General features: G+C 42.6%; 1 protein-coding gene across 2 annotated transcripts in view; it reads right to left on the bottom strand.

The window, feature by feature from the left end:
• atp10a (ATPase phospholipid transporting 10A) overlaps window positions 1-21,746 on the bottom strand; it is a 40,098-nt gene extending 18,352 nt beyond the window's left edge. For both annotated transcript variants that reach the window (XM_072390075.1, XM_072390076.1), the window contains exons 1-10: window positions 21,090-21,746; window positions 17,453-17,657; window positions 15,396-15,481; window positions 9,236-9,342; window positions 9,024-9,155; window positions 8,719-8,849; window positions 7,332-7,584; window positions 6,716-6,933; window positions 6,441-6,635; window positions 3,521-4,076 (exon numbers count right to left, since the gene is read on the bottom strand). In XM_072390075.1, the coding sequence (XP_072246176.1) occupies window positions 3,521-4,076; window positions 6,441-6,635; window positions 6,716-6,933; window positions 7,332-7,584; window positions 8,719-8,849; window positions 9,024-9,155; window positions 9,236-9,342; window positions 15,396-15,481; window positions 17,453-17,657; window positions 21,090-21,514 (2,308 nt within the window). In that variant the 5' untranslated portion in view covers window positions 21,515-21,746. The remainder of the gene's footprint in view (window positions 1-3,520; window positions 4,077-6,440; window positions 6,636-6,715; window positions 6,934-7,331; window positions 7,585-8,718; window positions 8,850-9,023; window positions 9,156-9,235; window positions 9,343-15,395; window positions 15,482-17,452; window positions 17,658-21,089) is intronic.
• Window positions 21,747-22,620: the final 874 nt, after the last annotated feature.

Below are 22,620 nucleotides of genomic sequence, written 5' to 3'. Positions count from 1 at the left end.
TCCCTTTGGATTTTTCTTTTTTGAACTCAGAGAAAAGTTTGTGCAAAGGGCATCAAAAATGAAAAACAGTCTACAATCTGGTATAAAAATAATGTACAATCTTAATGCAAAACTGGTTGCTCATTCCTCAGGACGGAAGACCTGTGTAATGGATCATTGTATAATTTAGCCTTTCTGTAAAGAATATGTGCGAAAATTCGCTAGAAAACATGCCAAAACAAGATGGGGGTGCTTATCTCCATCCATGCTGCAGCTAACAAGTCTCCATTCAGTGTGGGAGGATAATTTATCTGGAGACGCATATTTCTACGAGTCTAAGCTGTCTTGTGATGAACTTCCTGCTTCTGATGAACAAGAGGGGGCCTCTAACCAGGCATGTGAAATAAATGAATTACCCACACGACACAGCAGGCTTTTACTGAGAGAAGCAAGGCAAGTTGCTGCCCAGGTTTATACAGTCAATCAAAATATTAGGATGTAGAATTTATTCTATGACTGATTTATGGAGCTTTTATACAAGATACCACATCATATAAAGAAATTTATGTTGCACTAAATCGCTGCCAGGATGTAAAGAAAGGACAAGTACAAAAGCACTCCTGTGATTAACTATCACACAAGAAAGTTAAACAGTCGGCTGCACACGGAGTTTCCACCGTACTGCTGCAAATGAGATATGAGATACTGAATATTACCTGCATCACAAACTCTGTGATTTCATTATTCAGAGGGATAACTGTTAGCAAAACCGCTTTAATGTGCAAACATTCCTGTCTACAACGAGCGGTTTGAAAAGATGACTTCACCTGTTCAAATTACACAGCACATGATCTGCTCCAGAAGCAACACATCGAACTTGGAACGGATATACAACGCAGCACAAATCAGATCATAGTTAAACTTCAAGGAGCGTTCAGAGAGGGAGACGTGGAGTTACTCAGGACTCTTCAGCTGGATAAAAAAAAAAGATAGAGAGTGAACAGAAAGAAAAGCTAAAAAGCAAGCTCCAGCAGAAAAATGTGACAGATGTGTGGTCAGGGAGGGGAAAAATAAATAAATCACAGGCTAATGGAAGGCTGGACAGAGCCTGCATCCAGCTACACACACCTCACACCTTCTCTGGACCCACAGCCACCCTCCGAATCCCTAATGTCACCCTGCACCTCAGTCATGGATCTCAACACATCTGCCTCCAGCGGGCAGAAGAAGAAACAGTTTAGCAGACTGAACCAGACCAAGGCAGCAGGTCCAGATGGTGTCAGGAACAGGGTCCTGAAGGACTGTGCGGAACAGCTATGTGGGACTCTACAGCAACTCTTTAACCTTAGCCTGAGTCAAGAGAAAGTTCTAAAGCTGTGGAAGACATCAGGCCTTGTTCTGGTGTTGTTGTTTTGCCATAAAAATTAATATCACGCCAAGCAGCATTTCATAAAGTCAGGCATAGAGCAGCAGCTGCAGTTCAAACACTTTAAAACTTTCACTTGACTCGGATGCTTAGAAAAAACTGACTGGACCCTACAGGATATTATTTTAGGTTAAGCACAGAGCTGTGCGGTGCTGATATTTATTCAGTCATGCAGCTAGACAGCCAAACTACCTCACTGCTGCTGTGCAAGTCCGTCTGCTGAAATCACTGCAACAATCAGCTCTAGCGCAGTCTTGAAAATGATACGCATGTCAGACAGCAAAATGTTACAGAATCAGACATTTGTTCAGATGCCACCAGTTAAATGGGGAGTTGTGTCAAAGGGCTCATGTCTCCACAACACTACAAAATGACAGAATCACCACATTTGGTGAAGAGCAAACAAAAGTTTAATGTTTAGGCTTTGTAACGCATACTTTATTAGAGGGGGGAAAAATATTTGGAATCACTCAATTGCAAGGAAAAAAGTATGCAATAATAAGTAAAACAATATATCACAGTAAGTACTTTGTTGCACCTGCTCTGACATTAATGACAGCTTTAAGTTTTTCCAGCCGGTTTCTTACAGGTTGGTCACAGAGCACTTGTTTCTGCCCACTTGCTTTTCATATCTTTTGTTGTGCATTCTTTAGATTTTCAGGCATATTGCTTTGAGCTCTCTGTCCCGACACGTGGACACCTTTTATGGTTGACCAGCATCTTTCCCTTTTACAACCCTCCCATTTTCTTTGGTCTCGCTCCAAATTTTAGCCACAGCTGACGGGGAGCAACCATCTTTTGCCATACTCCAAGCTGAATTACCTTCTTGAAGGAGTTTTCTAATTCCTCCCATTGTTTCCGCTGACAGCTCTCTTGTTGGGGCCATGTTTCCTGCCAATCAGCGAGGTACAACAGCTGTTAAGCTCTGTAAGCGCTCTATAAACCGCACTCATTTGCATCTTTAGACCTGTGCAGGTATTTGTTTTACGAGTGCAAATTACAAGGTAATTCCACCATTTTTTCCTTTACCTCACTAAAAAAAATAAAGTACGTTTTACCAAGCCAGAATGTCCAGCTATTAAATAAAATTGTTTTGTGTAATATTTGTGATGTTTCACAAAACAAAAAGCAGAATGAACATCCTCCAGATGTGCCAATTCCAGAATATTTCCCAGGCGCTGTAGCTGTTCTCTCTGTACCTCACCTGTTTCCCATAATGTAACACTTTGGCACACTTTTCTGTCTGTTAGATGTCCCGACTCCAACAGCCACATAAAAAGTGAGCTACTTATAACTTTTACTAATCAAGAGTGAAGTCTTTTAAAATTTCAGCTACACAATTGTGGCAGTTGGCCATCTGTATAATCCAATATATTTCCTTTACATTGTGGTCAGGAAGACAAAAGATGTACTCTTAGCCTGTGGTACAATAAAATAATGAAATAATGAACATCATCCGTAGCTGCAGCCTTTAAAGCTGTGTCGCGTCAAACTTTCAAGTGGGATGAAAGAGTGTTTGCTGAGAACCCCTGGACGGATGTCTGTTGACTCTGCACAAAATATTAGTGAAAAGAGTGTGTGTGAGTGTCTGTGTGCCTGGAATACTAACAGCCTTTCACACCTTTGCCATTACGACACGAAACAGCACGTTAGTCATGGAACAAGAAAAAGGGAGAAAAAAAAGGACGTTTGTTTTCGGAAAAATAGCCAAAGTAACCATTTAGTCTGGCAGCTCCAAAAACACAAGTTGTTACATAACTTGTGATCTTGTAAGGTTACCTCAATGGAAAGGACCTTTTCAGACAAAGACCACCTCCCTGTGCAGGCAGCCCACAGTATACAAGAAAACGAGTCACCGTTTAACGTGGTCCAAAGTAATATCAGCAACACAGCAATACTGACATGTCTAATAAGTCAATGCGCCATGTGATTCCACATCAACGCATCATTATTGGGACGTGATACTGTACTTGTCGTGTGCAAGTTCAATCTAAATCCCAACTATGTTCTACCAAGTGTTCCACCTGTAGATTCTCATTTAAATTCTAAAGTTATTTTTCAATTAATTCATTTTTGAGACTTGCTCTGTGGTTACATATATAAGCATCTTCCTACCTGTGTCAAGGGGTTTGATGAGGTCCATGATGACAGAGTCAGCTCCTTTAGTATAGACAGTAATCTGATCAGTGAGAGGGTGTCTCACCACCACAGACATGCGCTTCCTGGTGGAGTCAAATCCCAGAGTGTGCAGCAGCTCGAAGCTCAGCTTCCCCAGGTGAGGCAGCTCCACAGTCACCTGGTCAGGGAGGCGCCCAACGAGGGAGCACTTGTAAGCCCTGGCAGCATAGACTAACGCTGCCTCGTCGGGCGACTCTGCCTCGTAGCGCAGCTCTCCTTCCTCAAGGTTCCAGGAAGTCTTCCCATCGTAGCAGGGCGGGATTGGGCTGAAGGTGGGCTCCAAACCTCCGGAGGGCTGCTCCTCGTTCAGTTTGGTGAGTGTGCTCTCTGCTGAAGGCGAGGAAAGCATGCTGGAGCATCCTTTGTTAGACGAGCGGTTTAGACTGGAAGAGCTGCTACTGTTGGAGCCTGAGGTCAGGCGGCTGGGGGTGAAGCGTTTGATGAAGTCTTCAATGGTCTTAACTGGAGACTTCAGCTCAAATCTCATCCGGACCTGGAGGACAACGAAAAGTTGGTTAATCATACCTAAAGTGGTGGCCATTTGGATCGCATTTGCAAAAACTATGGCAGAATCGTCAGCCATTCACAAAATATAATGTGCGATTTAGACTGGCCTTTAAGCAATTTAAGGGCCACTAAAACACACGCATACAACAACAACCTTCCACGCAATGCTGACCGGGGTTTCCAAACGGTGATACAAACAGGATTTGTGCACAGCTTTTTGAACGGGAGCTGCTGATATAAAACCCAATGTTTGAAAATGTAGCTTCAAACAATGAATGAACACTGGGCAGTGTTCACGACTGACGATACAAAACAATGAGAGGAACACCGAGTTCATGTTGTTCCACGATTGCTTCAACTTCACATGCACACTGCAGCTCAATTTTTATTGTTCTCTCTTGAATTAAGGCAGATTAATACTCTACACTGGCTCTGGGCTTTTAAATATGGCGGTTAGTCGTTCTTTGCTCTGGCTCAGCAAAGATTTTGTGTGTTAATTTGCACTGGAGTCAAAGCTATTTAGTGGAAAAACCCTCAATGAGACATATACATGATGCCCGCAGAGTGGCTTGTTTTTCACACCTCAAGTAAAAAGAAAAAATTAAAAAAAATAAAAAAACAGCAGGCAGCCATAACTGACCAATCAAAGCGGACTGAACATTCCAAGTGGGGAAGTCTGAAAGAGACACGGCTAAAACAAAGATTTTCAGCAAAAAGAGAGACTCTGTGCTGCAGCTTTGTACAGAGGAAGAAAAGTAGGTCACTTATCATTAGAGATTGTTTGCCAATACTGCCTCAACATGCTGATACGATTTCACTTGGTAAACATCAACATTGTAAACACAAATTGTAGTTGCCGATGTTTTGATTTGAAGTAACAAGACATGACTGTAAATAAATAAATCTTTAACTTTCTGTTTAATGTGGAGTTATTTCATATCAAATGTCACTGAACAGGAAGCGTCTGTGGTTGAGGAATTACTCTCAAATAATGATCTCAAAAATGGCTATAAACTATGTGCACGGCTTTTAAACTTAAACTTAAACTCTTAAACTTGATAAATTCATAAAAAACCATTTACTGTCATTCAAGTCTTAAAGTGCTTTTGTAAATCAGAAGCCAGCTCTGGTCCTGCAGACTTGAGAACAGATGAAAATGCTTCTCCAGCCAATAATCCCCCAGCCAGTCCTCCATTTCAGGGTGGTGCAATACAATAGCAGAAAGGGTGACTCACAGTGAGGTCTCCGGACAGCAGGAGTCATAGCTCTCATGAATAGAGAGGGATAATTCCTTCAGGTGCCAGCTTAGTCATGAGGGAATCATCACAAAATGTGAACAATTGCATTGGCATAAGCATTACAAAGCACCATGAAAAAAAAGAAAGCTGTATCAAAGCTGGTTATTTTGTTCTTATTTACATTTGCACTTGCCTCTATCTTATCAAATGACCTCTAAAGAGAAAGACAGACTTGCATAAATAATGCGTCACTGTGTACAATTTAATCTGAACAGATCTGTCTGTCTGAGAGGCGGGCGGGACTGGACAGTGAACTGGTACACACTGTATGTGGCGTGGGGAGGATATCACCTCTGAACAGGACAACCACACCCCAGATCACACAAGGGCAAAACAAAACACGGATACACAGCAGTGGTCGCACCGAGCACATCAAAGATACAGGCAGCAAACGCAGCCAAAGCTACGTGCAAATGGACACTTTGCTGTTGTTTTGGAGGTTTTTGAAATTTTCTAACCACTCCCATGATTTTGACAGAAAATAAAGGATAAAAGTGAAGAATAATAGGTGCAGTAGTACAGTTACTGTTTTGGAATTATAACAAACATTCTCGAATATTCTGTTGACACTTTTAGTGTAAAACAAAGAAAAGGAACCTTGGTTTTTAGAGCTGAATATAACGGTATATCATCAGTGTTGCTTGCATCCCCGCTTTCTCCTGTTGTTTCCACTAAGATATCTACTTTTGGCAAAATGTTGCCATTATGTAATGCATTTTGTGGAAATCAGAATCATAAAACACAAGCTGCACTGATTATTTCCAGCACACGCAGAGCAGATTAGCTGATATAAACTTTAACATCACGAAAAAGCTCTCAGATAAAGGACGGGCTGCTGTAAAGAGAACAGTAAGTTGTGCTCTGCTGACGTCAGCACCGCAGCCACTGATATGCTGTCAGTGCTATATTACAAGCTTAGTTTTGTCACATGTCGAGCAGACGTATCCATTACAGTAATTAAACGCAAAGCTTCCTTTACCTGGTTGTTAAACACAGCTGTTCACGCTGCCACACAAACACACAATAAGAGAAAGGGAGTAGAGCACTTTTACCTTGTGCCTCGGCTGGTTGGGGGACGACACCACCACTGTGTTGCAGATTGTGAGAGCGATAAAGAAGTCGATGATGTCTGAGAGGTCAGAGGGCAGCTGGGATATGGGCTGGCTGTGGAAGCGCATGAAGTCCATCTGATTGCTGCATTCATTGACTTTGTCTAAGAGCTGAGGGTCAGGGGTGATATCTTTCTCCTGCAGGTAAGAGGAAGTTTATTAAGAGTGGAGCAGACAGCACAACAAGTTCGATGGCAGAACAGGGAGGGTGAACCGACCATGGGGCTGCTGAAGGCCGTGTGCTTAGACAGGATGCTGGCTCGCTTGGCCTCCGCCCTGCTGCCTGTCCTGCGGTGGGACTTGGTGCTATGGGATCGCAGCACAACACGGGCGCTCTGGTGGCTGGTTACACTGTCCCGCCTGGGCAGGGTGCCTCCGTGGGACATACATTCTTCCTCCTCAGAATCCATTTCCTGATACATGGCAAGTCTTTTAGCTAGATAACGCACAAACACACACATTCATACCCCATTAAGAATGACCATAAAGTCCAAGAAGTGTTGTCAAATTCCTTTGAGGGGTGTGTGTGTGTGTGTGTGTGTGTGTGTGTGTGTGTGTGTGTGTGTTGGGGACAAAAAATCTGTCTGTGCACCAGCTTAAGGGGACTTTGTGTAAATGTGGGAGCTGCGCTGGTACAGAGCGCTTTTTGAGGTAAAAACTTTTAGAGTCAGGGTTAGAATGAGGCTATGGTTAGGTTAAGGGTTAAGGGTTAGGGTTAGTCAGGCATTCAGTTGTGATTGTTAAGGTTAGGAAGGAAATTAATTGTGTCAGTGGAGAGTCCCCAAAGGCAATAAAAACAGTGTGCATATGTGTGTTTTGGCTGACTTGTCTCACCATTGGCATCATGGGAGTACTCCACCCCTGCTACGGTGCAGCGTCGGAAAACCATCTTGTTTTCCGTCAGCGTACCCGTCTTGTCAGAGAAGATGTATTGCATCTGGCCCAGATCCTCTGTGATATTAAGTGCTCTGCACTGGAGGTGAGAGTCTGTCTCCTCGTCGTAAAGATCCATGTCCTGATGGATGAAGTACACTTGGCAGATCTTGACAATTTCAATTGACACAAAAAGGGAGATGGGTATCAGCACCTAGAAAAGGAGAGAATGTTTTAGAAAAGTGGTCGAGCTGCTTATCACTTGAATGGATGAACATTGGAACAGTTTAAATGCTAAACTTAAAGGGAGGAGTGCTAACAGCTACGGTTAAAACTGGTCAAGAAAGTAAGAAGAAATATAATAATTAAAGGCAGCTTGCTAAAAGTGTTGAATAAATATTCAAAATAAAAATAATAATTAACTGTGTCGCTGCTAAGAGCAGGAGAGAAGCAGCTGTAACAGAAGCTAAGTGTAATATTAAAAGGATTTAGATAGCTAGCTTGAGAAATTTCAGAAATGAAGCATTGAGATGAATAAAAATAAATGAAATAGTTGTAACTTAAAGATAAATGTTTAAAAGTGAAAAAAATAGCTCAAACATAAAGCTAGCTAAAAGTAATAAACAGCTGAAACGGTTAGCTAAAAGCAACCAAATTATGTATGGTTGACATAGAGCAAAAAGTATCAGCTGAGTTAGCCAAAAAAAAAAAAAAAAAGAGAACAATGGTTAAAATGGCTAAACCGAGTGGCTAAATTGTATAATCTGTCAAAATTCAAAGACAACAGCAGACATAGAAACAACAGATAAATGTTTAGGAAGTTGGTGCAAAGGTGGAGAATACTTAAGTCCATATCTGAGTAATAAGGCAACATTTCTCTTTGGAGAAATGAGTCAGAACTTTTGGAACAGTTAAGTTTGCATACTCTCCGTGCCGCTGGGTGCCATATCAAGAGTGATGAACCCAACACCTATCTTCACACTGACTTCTCACAGAAAATCAGACTGTCAGACACTGTCAAAACCTGCCTGATATCATAACCTGGCTGCAGTGTCTGACACAGGACAGGGTGACATTTTCACCTGTAAGCAAACAGATCAATAGGTCACTTCTTCTGTTTTTATCTTATATTTGAAAGGCAAATCATACACTCTCACTGCTTTTTCAGACTGAAAGGAAAGAATTAGAGGTCACATGCCCAGAGGGAAGCATTAACTACTGCTAACTCTTTGATTAACAGCACTGCTTGTTCACAGTCGGAAAGAACATTTTACACTTACCGATACAATGTGTCATTTCCTGTCTTTATCTGCACTTTTGTTTCTTTGAGTTTCTTGCTAGTTCGTACCTGTAGGACGATGATCATGGTGAGGAAGAGATAAATGGCCGACATGATGGGTGATAAGTCTGTCCCTTCTGGACTAAGTACATCAAACACTGGTCTCTTATCTCCGTACTGAAACATCCACAGCCCATGACCTGGAACAGCAACACCACAAGGTCAACTCCAACAAATACTGGAATGAGAGGATAAAAGTAAAAGCACAAGAAACTCCATACGAAAAGAGATTTCATTCCTATCATTACAAGAAGACTCGAGCAGCCATGCAACAAGGCTGGACTAATGATTCCACAACATAAACTGTTACATACCAACAGCAGCAAACAGGCACATAACCAGCAGGATGATGACACACCAGAACACATCTACATTCATCTGTCTCTCCAGTTTACTGCGCTTGTAACGCGGGCCGTTGTTATTCAGCATGGCTTTGGTCTCATGACCTGCAGAGATACATGGCTAGTTAGTCAGACATCTAATATGGAGCGTGCCGCATGACAACGCCGATACTGTGGGAGCTGACCTGCGTAAATGACTATTCCCACAGCCTCCTCTGTGTTGCGGATGGTGCAGCCTCGCAGCAGCAGGTTTTCCTTGTAAAGTGCATCTCTTCTGCCGCTCCGATGTATTCTGTCACATTAGAAGATGCATAAAAATGACTCAAGAGTGCCGGCAAATTGAGGATGGTGACAGTCAGGTGAAAAATAATGATGTTGTGAGAATATTTTTCATACACTCGTGCCCAAAGATAACATCAGTTCATCCTGCTGAACACTTCAATCAATCATGCTGTGAAGCACCACAGTCCCTGCTGACCAGAGGCCCTTATCTCAGCATTCCCACCGATACGGAACAAGTGGCCGTGCTTCTGCTTTACTCAAACCCCTCCGGGCTTGAAATCAATCAGGCAATTCACTGCCTCATCACTGACCCTCAATTCTCACTTGAGACCTGTCTGTTTAAAACTTGTCAGGCTCATCATGAGAGGCAACACAAAGATGGAATTCAGCTTTTAAGCCAGCCAGCCCACCAAGGAAGTTTAAATCCCTGCAAGGAAATGCTGTTTAACTAGAAGTGAAATATATGTTAAGCTGTATTAAATGAGGGGCCAATAATGTCAGCCTTAATCCTATTATTAAATTAAGGATGACAAGTGTGTTAGTAAAACAGTCTTGCAACCTTTAGTCTGGAGCAGAGCATAATCAGCTCTGTTGTGGCTCTTTACAGAGAGAGACAACTGTCATCACCCAACAATAAACCCTGGGTGACCTCCGAGATTAAGGCCCTGCTGAATGAGAAGAAGACGGTCTTCAGATCGGGGGACAAAGAGGAGCTGCGCAGAGTCCAAAAGGAACTCCGGCTGATGATCAGGAAGGAGAAGGACAGCTACAGGAGGAAACTGGAGAAGCGTCTGGAGCAGAACAACACCAGATATCTGGAGAGGGCTGCAGACCATCGCAGGCAGCTGGGAGAAAACAAGCCAGTGGTGACAAGGACTGGGCAGATGAACTGAATCTGTTCTTCAATAGGTTTGATTCTGCCTCCCCTCACTCTCTCGCCTCCCCTGGCCCCACTTCACACCTCCCCAGTCCAGCCCCCCCCAGTGCAGTGATCTACATGCTGCACAGATCACTGCCACACCTCGAGGACAGCATTAGCACTGTGAGGGTCATGTTTTTTTTACTTCTCCAGTGCTTTTAACGCCATCCAGCCCATGGAGAACTCGGGAGTAGACCAACATCTGGCAGCATGGACAACTGACTACCTCACCAACAGACCACAGTTAGTGAGGCTCCACCACTGTGTGTCTGACAGGTGCCCCTCAGGGTACGGTGCTCTCCCCCTTCCTCTTCACCCTCTACCCCTCAGACTTTGATTCTTTGATGACACAGCCATTGTTGGATATGTTTCTGGGGGGAATGACCTGGAATACAGGACGGTCATCAGGGACTTTGTCAGCTGGAGTGAGCTAAACTTGCTTCAGCTAAACACCAGCAAGATGAGGGAGATGATCATAAACTTCAGGAGGAAAACATGTCATTTCACACCGGTGAGCATCCAGGGATTGGACATTGAGGTGATGGAGAGCTACAAATTCCTGGGTGTTCAAACTGGACTGGATTAACACCAACGCTCTCTTTAAGAAGGGCCAGAGTCGCCTTCACCTGCTGAGGAGACTGAGGTCCTTCGGAGTGTACAGGGCTCTCCTCAGGACCTTTGATGACCCTGTGGTGGCCTCAGCCATCTTCTACGCTGTGGTCTGCTGGAGAGGGGGCAGCATGGACAGGGACAGGAGCAACAGCCTGATTAAAAGAGCGAGCTCTGTCCTGCACTGTCCTCTGGAAGTGGGTGAGAGGAGGATGTTGGCTGAGCTGACATCCATCATGGACACACCTCTCACTCCCTACATGAGACTGTGGGGTCCCTGAGCGGCTCCTTCAGCTGCAGACTGTTACACCCACGGTGTAAGAAGGAGAGGTTCCGCAGGTCCTTCATCCTAGCTGCTGTCAGGCTCTACAACACCTGCACCACCTGAAAATGTTGTAGTTTCCTCGTCATGTTCATGTCTCAATTAATACTCATCATGGCTGTATTTTTATTTTTTTAAATCTTTGTTTATTCTGTATTATATTTCTAAAATTTATATTTCCACTTACAGCATTGCAATATTTGTATTTCATTTATGCCTTGCAGTATTATTAATGCCATGGTCACTTACTTTTCCTAAATTACTTATATTATGGTCACTTTACATTCCAATACTTTTTATATCACGCCACTTCTTTAGCCTCAGTACTTGTTTTTGCACATTGTCTGTTTGCAGGTTGCTTGTTTTCTTGTTTATTGTGTAGGTTCTTGATAGTTCTTTCTGTTTTTTTGTGTTCCTGTCCTGTTTACTTTAATTCTGTAGTGTATACTACACTTTCTTTTATGCTGCTATAACAAGTAAATTTCCCCATGTGGGATGAATAAAGTATAAATCATCATAAATCATCATGTTTACCAACAGGAAGATTCATCCTTTGGACTTTGTCAGCAAGCCAACTGACACATGACCACATTACAGATTAATAAGAGTGTCCCTGCACCAGGAGCAGTCCACGCACAGCTCATTGGCGTCCACAGCTCGCAATTGGAGATTGGAGATGGAGAAATTGATAACACCCTCTGAAACGCAGAGTGCTTTTTCTCCCAGAAATGGAGCAAGATTAGACTTGGTGTCACTGGCTGTAATACAATAAAGTACTGCTGAGCCAAGGCGCTGTGCCCTGTGCTCCACTGTAGCCTGGCAACTGAATACCTGCAGCATCTGGTCTCCTTCTGAGCAGAGAATACATGTCCTAATCGCTCCGAGTGCGAGTTGGCGCAGAGACTTTACTGAGAGCTCAGAGGAAGCTTCTCGTCCTCTTGTCTCACAAACACACCCTCCCAACAAGTCTCCATGCGGGGACAAAATGAAAACTGAGTGACACGCCTGGCATGAACCCAGGTTTGTAATACCAGAGAAAACCAGCAAACAGCTTAACAAAAACAAACAAACAAAAAGCCTGGACAGAGGGGGACACGGGCACCCTGGCTTTGTTCAAAGAATCCACCAACCAGCACCTCTTAAGCTGATCAATTTATGAATTCAAATCCTCATGAAATCAAATTTCATGTCTAAATGTTTCTGTATGATGTGCCTTGTGCTACTATCTGGTACCACAATTATACAAATCTAGTTTTTAATGTGGATTTCACAGTTTTAAATTTAAAAAGAAACCAATCAGAGCAGACTGCAGCCAGTCATCCATCCCTACCTTCTGTTTTTACAGGAAACACAGAAATATACGTAAGCCATTAGCTGTTTCAGTGGAACTTGAAAGCCTTTTGAAGTCGAGTTGCCAGTAACAAGGCTCCAGCAGATTTCCTATCAATTAAATTTTTATTCTTGGACAGTTTAACTTTCTAAATCAAATGGGGTGTGTTGGGATTCCCCAGTTTATAGGTCACTGACATTGAGATCATTGTTTATCATGAATGCAAAATCACAGAAGCCTACGAGATCATTATCAAATCAAGCCTGTGTTTTGTTCCCCTGAGAGTGGGAACCCTTCCTAAATGACGATGAAATAGGGTTTGCCTCTCCCCGCTGCTCGCGACTTCACCCACCTGTGGGCACGTCTTGACTCCCAGGGCACTTGGCCAGGGGCGCTGGGGCAGGCGCTGACCCACTTTGTGGCTGTCTGGGGCGCTTGGCCCTCCTGGGTATTGGGTGGGGCCTCTGCCGGGGGGTTTGGGGGCGCTCGGGCCCCTGGGGCCCGGGTCCAGTGTACGGCCCGTGTCTGGGTGGCTGGGGCCTGGCGGGGTCGGTGGGCTGTTGCCCCTGGCTCTCGGAGGGCCTCTGCCCTATGCTTATGGGGGCTCTGTCCGGGGGCTTCCTCTGCAGTCTTCTGGGTGGATGCGTGGTTGTCCCTGCGGTGGGCTGCCTGGGTTCTGTGCTCCGGGGGTCTGCTGGTGGCCTGGGTCTTGTGGCCCTCTCTGCCTGCTTCTGATTGCTGGGGGGGGGGGCTGTGGACTGTGGCCCTGTACACTTATACACTCATAACTAAGCACGGTTATCATGTAGGTCCTGTGCCAGGGGTGTTGCATGTTCTCACACACACACACACACACACACATTTATTAGCCCAGTAGCAGTTGATGTGTTATCATGTCGTCTCAGGTCATCTATATCCACAGCTGTGTTGTATGCGATTGCCGCTTCTTGTGCTTGTTTTTGTTTGTTTGTGTGTTTGTTTTTTCTCTGCTTGTCTGCTTTCAGGAGCTCCTGGTGGCGCTAAGGCTGGATTCCCCTCAGAGGCCATGGATTGTTGTCTGTTTTGGTTTTTACAGGTGTAGCAGCTGGTTGTCTGGTTTTTGTTTCTATTTTTGTTTCTATTTTTGTTCTGTTTCCTCTTCTTTCCTCTTCTTCTTTCCTTGTCCCCCGGTCCGGTTCAGTTCTATTACATGTCATATATTGTCAACAGAAATAAATAAATGGGCATCAAGGGGAGCTTTACATTTATAAAACTTCCCTTGGCAAAGCAAATCTGTTTGGCATCAAAGGTATTCAGACTACAATTCTGCTGCCATAATGCTGAACAGGACAAGGGGAAAAGAGAAAAAAATACAAAAAAAAGAAAGAAAAAAGAAATAGGGTTTGAATAGAGTGATTTGTTTCGCACAACTATGAGCAAAGTCTTCAATGGAAACTGGAAAAGGGAAAATGCTTTAGAAAAATACTGTGGGTGATCAGATGAAATAGGTCTTACACCATTTATCACAGACCAGCCTCTACCAATCAGATCAATGGAGTGTACCCAAATGGTAAATCAAATGTCTGCTGGAGCCAGTCAGGAGAAGAGTGAAAACATCTTTTCCAGCAAGAAAATTCTTCAGTGGCTCTTCATCAATAAAGAAATACTCTAAAGTTCTGACACAAGTGATGCAGTAAGCATCTATGTTAATCTCTGTGGGAGCCGCCATTGTCTGACCTGAAACACTTACCATTAGCCTTGAGCATAAGATAAATGATCGGTTCAAAACACTGTTGCTTGGCCACAAAACAACAGCTTGAAACCTCACAAGATTAACTGCTTCATCAGTATAATCTTGTGCATGTAGCAAGAATTCAACTGTCTTGCAAGGTTAATGTACAGATGGAGGTTTAAAGGTACTCTCGACTGGAATAATCTTTTGCCTTCACATACCTGTTCACATAGCAACAACTGACAAACTTTCTAACTAGATAAACTGGAAACATCCCATCCCAATAAATCCGTTTCCTGTTCCTATTCTTGTCTGCAAGCCCAAACATCCCCTTACAACAAAAGCGCTGCAATAAAAGCAGAAATATGATTAGATGCCTCAGGGGATGTATGTAGGGGAAACACATATGATAACCAACTTGTTGTTTGACTTTAAGAGGAAGTCAGCGACAAGATGCATCCAGACCCAAACTGGTCATTTTACAGTTACCTAAAGGAGGTGTTTGAGAAAATATGGACCACAGGTCGGAAGCCATTTAAATACTTTTGATCATGACAGGGAAGATATTGGAAGAATGGAGTTGATGACATGAAAGAGTGTCCGCTATGACACTACTAAAGATTTTAAAAATGTTGATGGACTTCCAGAGAACTTCTTACAAAAAAAGATTCAATTAAAATCTCTATTAGAAAAGCTTTTAGTCTATTTTGAGCCTTAATAGATGACAGAGAATGTGTGACTTTACTTCAGAAGAGTGACTCAGTCATAAATTAGCTTAATTGTTAGTGAAATTTCATCAACAATGAAGGAAATGAGTCACTGCATGAATTTAGTTGTATTCCTTCGTTCCTTTCATTACACATACTGGAAATGATCATCTTGTACATATTGAAAAAGATGAAAGTGAACACAAACTGATGTTCCCTCATGAGGCCCGAGGACCTGCAGCTTCATTAGTCAAGTTGAGTGGATGCAGATTTGGTTCAGTCTGGTCACGAGAAAGCACATAAATCTTCAAATGCACACAGTTAAATCTGCCATCACGTCCCAATAAGACGAATCAGAACACTGGCTTGTCAACAAACCACAGTTTGAAGCACAAAAATTCTTAAAATCTTTTAAAGGCTACAACCACCTGGTAGGCAGCTGTTACTTGAAGCAGCAGTACTCACATGTAGCCTCGGAATCTGTTCAGGTCGTTGTTGGGCTTTTCACATTCAATTACGCTGGTGTACTTCAACGGGTCAAACTCGCAGTCCTGGCAACAGAAGGCAAGCAGCTGATTACTAAAGACTGATGGCAACCTCCAAACATACTGAGGGGTTGGGTGCATTCTGCTAACAGGTGTGCAATGTTTAGGTGGACGAAATGTTAAAAAAACACCACTCGACAACACCAACCTCCACTCACATCTTTGGGATGTAGAATCTACTGCAGGACCTCTCAGACCTCGTGTGGCTAACATGAAGAAAGGTCATCTTCTACCACTGTTTATTCAATCATTCTTTTTGACTTAAGGTGCAGTTAATGGAAGGCATCGGTTCATCATTTTGTTTGACTCATTAAAGTGTGTTAAGAAAAAGAAACCAAAACTTCTACATTTCACACAGTAAACACAAAGTCGAATTGATTCCAGTAGTTTTTTTTCTCCTGACTGTTCAACCAATTTATTGACTGAACAGCTACTTTGTATTTATTCTTTGCTTTCTTCTCTGCCAACGAGCAGTGACTGGAATAATTTATCACATACACAACTTCAGAGATCTACTTTCAAAATACAATCATTGTTAACTGAAAACTATGTTATGCGTCGTCATCATTAAGGCAAACATTACTATGTCTACCAAGTGTAAGCTAAGACAATTTAACTAAGTAGTTTGGCTCATAACTAAAGACTTTTCTAAAGCTATAGGATTTAACTCCAAAGACAAGACTCACCTTTTCGGTAACTAAGCTTCTTCGTCTTCATTAATAGTCTACATTAATATAAATTAACATTAACATTAATTAACATTAATGTAAAGGTGTTTTGCACTCCCTAAAAGGTCCCTGCTCTGGGAACAGTATTTACTGAGGGGTCAGGAATGATTGTGATTCCCTTTCAAGACATTGCTGACCAATCAAACATGCTTAGATGTCGCAGGGTTTTACAAACATCGTTTCTGAGAACCTATAATATCTTTACTTTAATCTTTCATTTTGTCTCGGTCATTGTGCTTTAATAAAAAAAAAAAAAAGGACTGTCAGATGAAATCATGATAGACACCAATTGATCGAGGATGATGGTGAGACCTCAATCAAAGAGGATGATCTTGCCTGATTTTGAATGAAAACTGGCATAGTTTTGTAGATTTGTGCCCTTTCTGAAAACGCTTACATCATATCCTGACATCTGCGACATGCTTTGGTCAGAATTACAGACAGTAGAGCAGCTCTTTTTTTAATCCATCGATTTACACTTCCACTCAAACAGATCATTTCGGGGCATTGAGTGACCCACTGGACTCCACTACGCCCCTCTCTTCATGAAGATTTGTCATTGTTTTAGATCTGTAGTAGTCAAAAACCCTCACAGTCTGTTAATACGATACGAGCGGGCATACACAGTGTGGTCTGACATTTTTCTAACTACAGGCAAGGTAAACAAATCCCTTCTTGGGACATGAAACATTAACCGTAATATCTGCAGAGCATCATTAGCTCATTTATTCCTTCACTTTAGTGAACTATATACTTAATGATATGATGGTAATATATAAGCAAGAGCAAAAAAAAGTTTCAGCTTCCCGCTTCAAAGGTAAAGTAAATCCAGCATCATCTGCAGATGAAGCAAGGCAGAGAGAAAGAGGGGCGGGAGGTGGGATAACCTCATAAAGTGACGCATGTTTCCCTGCAAATGTGAACAGCTCACTGAGTGTCAGATTTTCAGATGTAGGAAGCCAAAACACAATGTTCGGGTTGTGTTTCTTCTGAGGATTTGAGTTGGCAGTTACTTCAGACATCCAAATAAATGCATTCATAATAATAATAATAATAATAATAACTTGACCCCCTTTAAATAATATTATCTTTACAACACTGTAGACACTCAGATAAGGGGATGAAAGAAACTTCAGTTTCTGCACTTCTGACACTTTTTAACCCAAAGTATGTAACTGAAGTCAAACAACCAAACGCAATAAAAGCCAAATACATTCAATTATCCTTCCCATCTCTGTCAAAATCTTACCAAGTCAAAGAAGCTGCGGACGACCTGCCTCTGCTTGAGGTTGGTCTCTCCATCCAGCGTGGCGGTCTCGATGTGACAGAGGCGGTCTGGGTCACTGGAACTCAGCAGCAGGACATCGGCCGGGAGGATTTCGTTACATCGCAGCCTGATGAAGTCTCCAACCCGCACCTCTTTCCAGTATTTCTCCATATAGCGTTTCTCCGCTCTGCCAGAACAATGAGAGTGGTTAGTGTAAGATCAAACTGTGGAGCTACGGTTGTAAACAACGGCTACTGCTACAAACAGAACAATCTCCAACTCTGAGACTGGTCTAACTGGAACACAGTCAACTTGATTTCTTCTCCAATCTCCAGAAAGGAAGTTAATACAAGTAAATAAACAAAAGTGGAATATGATTTCTCTGCATTCCTCCCTGTGTATTTTGACAGCAGGGGCAGTGTAAGCAGGAAATGAAAGTTTCAGCCATGAACCTTCAGTTTAAAACTGAACAAACTTAACTAACAAAAAGGGACAACAGAAGAACAGACTACTGCCTGTAAAGAAAGAAAATAAATAAATAAATGACTGAACACAATTTTGATGATGCCTCCCAAACGTACGTGCTTGGGATGTTATAGCGTTTTGCTGCCACGTGAAGGCAGTCTCATAAATATGTGGAACAGTCTGAACTGTGGGCTGCTCTTAGTTGTGTTGGTGCTGTTGTTGGTCCTTTAGTTTTGCTCTGCTGTGGAAAAGACACAAATCAAAGTGGACAAATATCTCCTCTGTCATCGAGTAAAACTACAGTTTAAGATGATGAATTTTTTGATCAGTGAAGCTGTTGTCATTGTTTTTCACGTGCTTCTTTGCCATTTATCAACTTTGTTATGAAATTAGTAGTTGTCACCCCCACCCAACTCCGGCTGGCTAGAGCTAACCTTCAACCAATCAGCATCCAATCAATGCATACCATCAACTCAGGAGCTTATTGATGGTTATCTTCTTGGAGCACCTCCGTCTATCTGTGTTGAAAAAATGGCCGTCCGAGAGTGACAGACTGATACCTCACTGAAGGTATAAAATGGCTCTGACAAAGCAAGAGCTCAAAACAGTTAAGTGACCCCAAACTGTTAACTGTGTTTTTCTCCTTTTGTAAAGAAAATTCAGTTTTTAGTTCCTTCTATTTCATTATTTCAGTGCAAACCCAGGATATTTTCATGTTTTGTCTCTTCAGCTTCAGTGCATTTGTTGATATACATTTGATACAGCATTCCAACCAGGTTGAGCTCTGGACTTTGACTGGACCACTGCAGCACTTTGGGATCATCGTCCTGTCGCATGACATGATTTCACCCAAGATTCAGCTGTAAGACAGATGGTCTAACATTTGTACTTTGGTACACAGAGGAGTTTATGGTTGAGTCAATAACTGCAAGGTGTCCAGGTCCTGTGGCTGCCGCGCATGATGACCACGCATCTCCACTTTGGTCTGGTCTGTCAACTTTAATATTTAACATGCTAACTGAGGCCTGTAGAGTCTGAGATGTTGCAATTTCTTTAAGCAATACACAGTCTGACCTGGGGGGGAACTTGCTGGGATGTCCACTTCTGGGAGGATTGACAACTGTCCTGAATGTTCTCTACTTGTGAATAATCTTTCTCACTAAATTGTTTGGAAATTACCTTATAAACCTGCCCAAACTTCTACTTTTATAGAGGTGCTCACACTTGCTGATGATCAGTTAATAAAGTGCATTTGATTAGGAGCAGCTGGTTTATTCCCATAGAATAACTTAACTTACAATGCATCAGGCATTCATGCAGCAAGAATTTAAACAACACATCAATGATTAATCACAACAAATAATGACAGTAATTGTTAGCTACATTATGTAAAGACAGTCAGCTAATTCAGTTCAACAGCTGTTTGATCTTTAAGAGTCACTTTTCAGGAATACATGCCAGACATTTGTTGTTTCCAATTTCTCAGATCTGCATTATAATGCAACAACAAACTGAATATAACTGGACGTACTGGACAATTGGAAAACAAAGACAAAAAAACTAAATAGCTGAAAGCATCACTTCTGGTTAAGGGACATTTATTATGTTCCGACTTTATGGATCAAATGATGAATCACTTGATGGAGAAAATCATGAGTCAGTTACATGCTGCCTTAAACTGGGTGTGTGAAAAACGAGCTTATATTTAGGAAAGAAACAGATCACCTACTCCATTTACATAAGGAAAAAATGGGAGATGTTAAGTATAACAAGTCTACTTAAATTCCCAGATATGTGAAGCAGATTTGTTTGTCTGCTCACACAAATGAGGACCCTAAGTCTTTAAATGTACACACTCCCCCAATTTAAATAACCCATTCCTCTTGACAAAAATCAGGTGGCAGGTGGTGTATCAAATGCCCACTTCTTCGGGACGCATGCTCAGAGCCTGGTGAAGCATACCTGAAGAGCGCCCGAGTAAACAAAGACAACTTAACAGCTGTAGTACCCGTGAAGCCTGACTTGGGTTTTAGCTTTTGCCAAGCCAACTGAAATGGAGAGCTTTGTAGAGGTGGACTTCATCTGCTCAGACCCCAGCGTTTGCAGTGCTCCCAGCATCATCTGCAGCTCGTGTAGCAGAGTACACATCACAGCTAAGCAGACGGTGGTTCAGAGCAAAGACATGTCTCGAAAGTTGCCAAGTTGTTTGCAAAACACCTTGATGGAAAATGAATGAACGCTGATTGTCCATCTTTCAATCTGAAAAACAGTCATTGGTAGCCTATAAAGCAGGTGAAGTGAATTTCCCCAACATGACAAAAAAAAAAAAAAACCCTAGCATATGAGCATGGTTATGTTATCTCATTTAATGTTTTTCTCTCAGGAGAACCCTTCTGAGCGTCATGATGTACCAGATCCAGATAATGTGTCTGCTTTTCTCAAGCCTGCAGCGCACCAGGATGAGAAAGGTTGATGCGTTTAGCACAGTGTTGCAAAAGAAAATGCAATTATGTCCAACCTTGACACAACAACTTGGGTCAAAACTTGGTTGAAAACTGCGGAGCCACCAAACACTAAGCCTTTTGATGGCCCTGAATTATGCTCTGTGCGTGGACGACAGTGCTGCTTTTCATTAGCCAAGTAAAGTCTGTGCAAACATGCTCGGGAAAATAGTCAGTAACAGGTCACCAGGTTAGTCATTTACTCATAATCTACAGTGGAAGAGCCAAAACAAAAGCTGGACTGTCAGAAGAAAAAAAAGAAACAAAACCCAAACATTTCATGTAATTCTGACACAGGTGGACTGGAATCTACCTTTCTGGACTTTCAGGATTCTACATATTCCTCATGTATTGGCAAAGTCTAACTCTGAGGCCTTAAATGTTCCGTTTCCTCTGACATTGGCTCAACAAATAATGATGATCTGACTAAAATGGTGACATCTGGCTTCATGCATGAAGGCCAGTTCGCATGCCATGGCAAGAAAAGTAGAGCAAATGTGTCTATTGTTTTTTTCTTCCCACATCAGCTGATGTGAGAGTGTGCAAGATGCATTAGACCGGAACAGCTTGTACGATTCAAGGGAAAATAAAGCAGCAACACAAGGTTTACACACCAGCTGGACACTTCCAGCCAGACCCGAGGCCCAGCTTACCTGCTGTACACCAGACAATCCATGTGATTGATTTCTTTATCCGACCTGTGTCTCCTGTAGTCCTCCCACAAGTCTTTAATGGCAGTGACAGACAAGATGAAAATGACTGGGGTCATAGCAAGTTCTGGCTGAAAAGTGTTTACAACCGGGACAAAATTCAGCAAAGCGATGAAAACGAAGTAAACGTTGGCAAAGCGATGAAACTGTTCAAAAAGGTTCTTTGGCAGGAATGACAGCACGGTGTACTTGGTCGTCTTAATCTTGTTGTTTGCATAGTGTCGGTTTGGGTTTTCCTCTCCTTTGGCATAGTCATAGAGTATGTTTGCGTGGACAGTCCTAGTTTTGTTCTCCTTGGTTTTCTTCTTTTTTTGCCTTTTGGCTTTTGAGGCTTTGGCCATCCCGGCGTCTTCGCTCTCCCGCGCCATAGCCCGAACCCAGCTTCAAACTTTTCCACTGTTAACGTTTTCGTGTCCTCTCGCACAAAACACCACCTAAAACACTGGCTATGTTATCATCCTTTTTACCGCCTGAAGAGCGCTTTTCGTCAGTCGCTTCCTTAGCTCACACAAACACCTCCTTTTCGTGCATGTCGACTCCTCTTTTAGCCAGTCCGAGAAAAACTTTTGCGTGTTTAGCTTCTCCGTTTTTTTTTCTTTCCCCACCGCTGGGAAGGATGCTGAGACAGTGGAGAGGAATTGGTAGGACTTCCAGCAGCTCGTGTGACGATCTGTAACTACCATGGATGGGCCAATGCCTGTCGTCGCGCGCTGTGAGGTTGCTTGTAGAGCAGCGGGCGCGCGCAGTTTAGCACAAACAGGACGTTCGTCAGCGAATCGGGGGTCGCACCCTTCTGGAAATCTGACCCCGTGGCCCCTCCTCGATGCAACCTGGGTTTTTTTTTTTTTTTGTCTGTAAGTGCCACGCGGTATTATTGAGTTTAGTTGAGTTCATTGGAAGCGGCCATATATCTTAAATGTGTATAATGTGTAAGTTTTTTCTACATTTAAAACAAGTTGGTGGGAGTAAATGAATGAGGCATTTTCACTTAGAAAAATAGAATGTTTTTTTAAAATATTTTTTTTAGTATGGCTGCCTGAGATGTACAATCTGTTGGATTGCATAATTATGAGAGCAATTTCATATCAGGAGCCAAACAATGAGGTGTAGATTATTGAAGAAGGACAAAATAACTATCATTATTTTCATTTTTCTCCAGGAAGTCAGTGATGCACACAGGAGCTCATCCAAAAGTGTTTTCTTGGTCTTTATGCATTTGGCAGATGCTTTTATCCAAAGTGACTTACACTGGTAGGCAGGTTGGGTAAGAGGGTCTTGCTTAAAGACCCCTACTGAAGGCAGTACCTTTCACACTGGGAATATGAGACTAGATCACCCACATGAAAGGTGGCATTCTTACCACTACACTATCCAGTCCCAGTGAGCTTTAACCTCCGTCGTATTTTCTTGGATGACATTCAACTCTAAATCTCTTTCTTAAACTGCTTGACGCTCTGCAAGGACATGATCCATA

This window comes from Leuresthes tenuis, unplaced genomic scaffold (genome assembly GCF_036924035.1).
Source record: "Leuresthes tenuis unplaced genomic scaffold, fLeuTen1.0.hap1 SCAF_7, whole genome shotgun sequence".
In the NCBI taxonomy this organism is placed as follows: domain Eukaryota; kingdom Metazoa; phylum Chordata; class Actinopteri; order Atheriniformes; family Atherinopsidae; genus Leuresthes; species Leuresthes tenuis.
This window is presented reverse-complemented; position numbering and strand designations above follow the sequence as displayed.